Here is a 6,000-nt window from a genome sequence, read left to right as displayed (position 1 = left end):
AAAAAAAAATCTGGTGCTAGTAATGTGTACTAACACCTGGTCATTCTTTCTACAAAACCAGTCCAATTACCCAACATCTGCGGTTTAGTGAGTGACTCTCACCTCCAGACGTCTGGCTTTCTCATCTAGCTTGCTCTCCAACAGCTTGGCCTCGTCAATGATGCGGTTGAGCTTGGCCACCTCATTCTCCAGCTCTTGCACTCTCTTCCTCAGCCTCTCAACCTCCTGAGAAAGCCGCCCTGCCTGGCCCTCTGCCGCCCCTTTCGCAGCCTCCACATCTGATTTCTCTTTAGACACCGCTGCATTACTCTGTAACAGAGATGGAGAGATAAAGCAAAAGCAGGTAATTTATAACCCCATAATATATTTTCTATTACCATGCTGAGGTTGGGATGCTTAAGCACTGCACACACACAAATAAGAAACCTCCTAGGCATTCAGTGACCACCTGAGACCATGCCTGAAGTGATGCTGGCCTACACAAAAGCACTGTTGCCATGAACAGATCGAGGAGATTTAAGTGAGTGGTCCAATCCAGATAATCTGTCGAGTCTATTTAGAGTCACTTGAGCATGACCACTACAGTTTCTCAAAGGCTCTGCACCTGCTTTGTTAAAGACTGTTCTTGGCTCCTTAAGCTTTAGCACTTGTTGCTTGTTAAGTGTGAGTCTGTAAGCAAATTGGGCCAAGTTCCATATTTTAGGCATAAGTTTAAGTTTGTATTAGACTGTGAGTTAACTTTGGGATCATTCTAAAGAATCCATGCCAACTTTTAAGAATGAAAGGACCGTTCTTCTCAAGTTTTCTGTATGAGTACTGCTTCAGAAAATAACCACTGCCTTCACATGTGTTGCCCTTGTTTATTACAAGATTGAGATATTATTTGAAATTGTATCCAGATTATACAATTATATAGTCCATGGGTTGTGATAAAAATACTGACTCTGCCCAATGTAATTTGACAGCGATCAATTTTGTCATATTAAGATCTGAGTGAAATGTTAATATTCTAATAGGTTCACACATTTCTCACTAGTGTAACCTTGTTTATGACATGTGTTTTGTCAGCTTCCTACATCATACTGTACGTGATCTTTCTAGTCTCCCAGCGACTCTGAATGACAATATAATATGGCAAATTGACTCAAGATGAGGTTTAAGCAATGCTCAGCCTTTTTAAGACACATCACCAGGAGCTGACAATGACAATTTATAAGTAGTGATTACTGTCAAGTGAGAAGCTGCTTGTATCCTGTCACTGACAACAGGAAACATACATGGCGCTGTTTGTTTTAGAACTAGAAGAACTGGTATAATGGTAATGTGTATGTCAAACAACAGGTTTGTCCATCTCTATAGCAAGAAGACAAATATTTTCACCAGACAGCTTTGTGATGTTGTATATTTGCATTATAACTAATCATATATTGTGACCTGGATCGTTTAAAAACACAACCTAAAATCAAATCGAGTTGTTGGTGTGAATATTGTTTAACTAACACTGAAAAAAAAAAAATCCTCACTCAAATAGGCTTACACTAATCTGGTCTGCGTTTGTAGTTAAGATCTACACTACTTTCATCCTTTAAAAACTTCCTTCTGATGTAGGAAGAGGCAACAGTGCTAATTAAAGCTCTATTATACTGTACCTATCTGGTAAACTTGGATACTTGGCTGAAAAGAGGATAGTCACACACACCCACATACACAACAATATAAAAGACTCGGGGACAGTAAAAACTATCTGTACCTACAAAACCTGAAATACTTCTGCCACGGTTTGATGGAAACTGTAATTACAAACCCAACGATCAGTTTCTGTGTATGTGCTAGTTATATGCTGCCATTTCACAGCTAGTATAACAGCTACTTATTAGCAAGATTTACGTCTGTTCTGTTTACAGTCCAAAGTCCTGAAGCCCCTTGTCCAGTTTCTTCCTGTGTGTTTGTGTGCAAGTTGTAAAAATCACATAGCAGTGTGTGTGTGTGTGTGTGTGAGAAAGAGAGCTACATTAACCAACACATCCCAAACTCACCACAATCTCACCTCAGAACTATAAGACTACATGAAAGTTGTTTAATACAAAAGCTACTACATACATGAGATAAAGATTAAAGAACGTCTGATTTTCCTGTCCAAAAGTAAATCGTGGAATTGAAAGGGACAAAACCTCTTTTGCTAAGACACCAATCATGGATGCTAGCTAACGATTTGCTAGTACATAGCTCGTAAATCTTTCACATGCAAAACACGTACAGTCGTGTTCAGTGACCACAGAAACCAGACAATGGCAACAGGAATGTCAACAATGCTCTCAGCTAAATTCCTGAGAAAAGACTCATCATTAATAGAAATACATTGTGATATCTGTCATTGACTGCAAACCAAACAGTGCTGATGAGTCCCACTATACGGATACCATGTGTTTTTAGGAAAGGATTTTTTTCTGAAGTAATGAATACTAGAAGAGTGACTCGTTCGATTCACAAAAAAAAAACCCCAACAAAAAACAAATTCCATAACCATTGTAATTATCTATAATTTCTCTCTAGCTATAATTTCTCTAATGTATGATTACTAGAATTGAAATCTTGAGTTATTTGGTATTAATTTTAATATGTTTACTAATGCAATACTGTGAAACCCAACCCAGAGAGCTGCCATGATAAACAGTAGGTATTTTATAAATACGCCATCACAACAAGGTGTATACGCCTATAAACAGACTACAGTGTCAAATATTATGTTCTTCTTTCAATCCCTTTTTCATTATGATTTACCTTTTGAAAATACCTCATCATTAGATTACGTATAATGTATTAAGATTTGAAAAAAGCCGGCATCATGCTGTGATAAGAGTGGGATACTAATGGGAAAAACTGTAACTTGCTTCCTTCTTGACCAGCTTATATCAAAAACAAACAATAATATCTTTTGCTGGCTTTTATCTTACCAATTTTCTACTCAGGTAGACTGGAAAAGAGGGTAAACATTGACTCTGTATAAATGTTCACCTCTGATATTTTAGATTATTTTATCTCAGTGCTGGCCTTCACTGATATAACAACTAAAATGAAGCGGAGATTAAACTAGTACTTCAAAACAGGGAAAAATGGAAGATATTGGCGTTCTTTCCTGTAGTGGAGACCCTTTAATACGAGTGAGAGAATGGGAGAATAAATACTCCCCATGATGCAGTGAGGGAGTTATAAGGGCAGTAATAACTGATATGGGGGGTATAGAAGCTGGGACTCTGGAGCCACTAAGCAGTGAGAACTTTGATCAAGGTTTGCTTACTTCTCTTTGTAATTTTACACAAATCGTAACCTGGGCTGACAGACTAGAACATCAAGAATAAAGATATTTAAAAAATAGAATAAAAAGAGTAAGAAGTGAAATAGCATAGGTAAAAAAAAGACAGACACAGGTAAAAAAAATGTATGTATGTGTATTTGAGTGAGTGTGTGTGTGAGTGTGTGAGTGAGTGAGTGAGTGTGTGTGAGTGAGTGAGCGAGTGAGTGAGTGTGTGTGAGTGAGTGTGTGTGAGTGTGTGTGAGTGAGTGAGTGAGTGAGTGAGTGTGTGTGAGTGAGTGAGTGAGTGAGTGAGTGAGTGTGTGTGAGTGAGTGAGTGAGTGTGTGAGTGAGTGAGTGTGAGTGAGATAAAGAAGAAAAAGACTATGTGGAGAAGATATAAAGTTATTTAAAAAATGTGTTTTCAAGAATAGACAAATTACAGAATAAAGAAGAGAATGTGAAAAAATACACAAAAAAAAAAGAAAGAACAGAAAGTGAGGAGGAGAAGTACGCTATAAGAGAGGTCCCGAGTCTGAGTTTTTTTTTATTGGCTCCAGTTCAGAGGGGGAGTGAGAAGTGGTCGATCTGAAGCACTCTCCAGTTTACTCTCGCCCTTTTCTTCATAGTTGGACATTAACCAGCATTGTGAGAACTTTACAAAGCTGAGTACAAACAACACTGCAAGCTGTATAAGACTCAGTAGGTGCCCTTAATCAAAATCACAATGGTTTTCTGAAGGTATTCTCAGGTCAGTTAAAACAATAATAAATAAAACACTCGACATTCCCGACTAAATCACATGCAGAACCAAGAGTCTTGACAATGAAGTTTACAATAGTCCTAAACACAGAGCAGAGACAATAAGCCTGTCTACAGCAATCCGCTACTCAAAACCATAGAGCTTAATTCTTCTTTGCTTTCAGATTTACAAATCCAAAATCTGATTAATCCACTCTCAAATCATGAAGGCTAAAATGTAAAAAAGCTGCAATTTGAGTGGAAAAACATCTCAAAGCCATAGTGAACTGAGGACAAACGTATTTTAATCCTAGGCATGTAATATAGTGCAGTTCTCTAAGGATTAGTTTGCATTAGAGTTACTCTATCCAGCTCACTGATGCTGTGTTTGTCCAGGAAACAAAAGCCAATGTCAAACACCATCCTCTAGCCCGAAGCTTCATACGCTGAACTGCTTTGATTAATTTCCAACACACAAACACATGACTAAATAATCGGTTACACTGAAGTATATAATGTTACAAGTGCACATTTAATGGGGACAAACTGTTCAGAGATCTACATTTGTTTGGTGTCCTTCAATAAGCAGAGACAATCTTCAAGTGAAGTGATAAAACAGGATCTTTCTGCACATTTTTCCTCATTGACCTTGCTACACGGTATCAGAAGTGATTCATTAGTTAGGGAAGAGTCAATGACAGTTCAATGACTCAATTTCAGGATGAGCATTTTGTCAGTAAAACCTGCTGGTCTGACCTCTCTTCAAGCCATTTCTTGAAGGCCCATTCACCGACCCAGCATCACCCCAGGGCTGTCTATTGATATGCATGTATAGAACTGTTCAAAGTTACCCCTCTTTCTCCAACAGAGGGACGACAACAGAGCATGACTTCACAGCAAGATAAAGGTACAAACTCAAAAAGCAGGCCGCCCATGGCTTTGGAAACTTTATCAGGCGCTCACAAAGTACTCTCTCTTTGACTGGGGCAACAGCACCAAAGCCTGAGCTTCTCTCCAATTCTCAGAAAAAGACTTGGTCTGTTCCTTCATCATGGCCGTATGCATTACAATAGGTCTCGTCTGGAACAAGAGCCTTACAGATGCAGAGGAGCAGGAGAGCAAGCAGGAGCAGAGGGCGGTGAAGAAGAACTGTGGAAATTAAATGGTGCTGCTTGAGAGCTACTGGCTTCTTTCCAGTCAGGATAAGTCTCTTGGAATCGGTTCATGTGCTTGGAGTCGTGAGAGGAGAAAGTGCACTGATTCAGTAGTGGTTTGTTGTCGGTCACAGTAAAGTGATTTAAAAGTGGACTGAAAGGAACCTTTCTAAAATTGAGGAGTCAGATAAAAAATTAACTTATTTTTCATTTTACACCATAATCAAAGAAGCAATGAGTGGCACGGGCAGCAATGATCGTTCATCCATTCCTCACCAAACACATAGCAGGCTGAAATCATCTGTCAAAGCCTATTCTTGCAGCTCTCATTTTTTTTTAGGTCTAAGAACGTTCTTATAATGTAAGCAAAGCAAACAAACGTTTAAATTGTTTAGAAAGCTTGAAATGAACTGACAGATATAATGTACCAGTTTGAGAAGCAGAAAACCATAATCCAACTGTGATGTTAAGCCAAGACACACCTGCCCAGTGCAGCAAAGACATCGCTGCCTCTTTATTTAGTAACTGGTAAAATGTTTTGCTATTTCTCCCTCCCCTTCCAAAACATACCTAGTTCTGCCAGCAAAGCCAATCTCTGTGGGGATCTCAAAGAAAATCCTCATCTTTTAAACCCTAATCTTAATCCTCCCAAGTCTCAAACTAGAGCTCTCTGGGGGTTACTGTGGAGAACCTCAGCCTTCCTAGTGGGGATCATGAATGGGTCATTCTGAATACTCATGCAGGAAAATAATGAGGAGAAGAATCCAGGACACTGGAAAATAAAAAATAAAATCTTCTGGTACAGAATATATA

General features: G+C 38.8%; 1 protein-coding gene across 2 annotated transcripts in view; it reads right to left on the bottom strand.

Moving 5' to 3' along the window:
* cgnl1 (cingulin-like 1) overlaps positions 1–6,000 on the bottom strand; it is a 30,916-nt gene that overhangs the window by 11,156 nt on the left and 13,760 nt on the right. For both annotated transcript variants that reach the window (XM_027137051.2, XM_047818442.1), the window contains exon 9: positions 103–309. In XM_027137051.2, coding sequence (XP_026992852.1) covers positions 103–309 — 207 coding nt within the window. The remainder of the gene's footprint in view (positions 1–102; positions 310–6,000) is intronic.

The sequence above is a fragment of the Tachysurus fulvidraco genome, chromosome 1 (assembly GCF_022655615.1).
Source record: "Tachysurus fulvidraco isolate hzauxx_2018 chromosome 1, HZAU_PFXX_2.0, whole genome shotgun sequence".
Classification (NCBI taxonomy): domain Eukaryota; kingdom Metazoa; phylum Chordata; class Actinopteri; order Siluriformes; family Bagridae; genus Tachysurus; species Tachysurus fulvidraco.
Note: the sequence above shows the minus strand (reverse complement) of the source record. Positions and strands in the feature narration are given on the sequence as shown.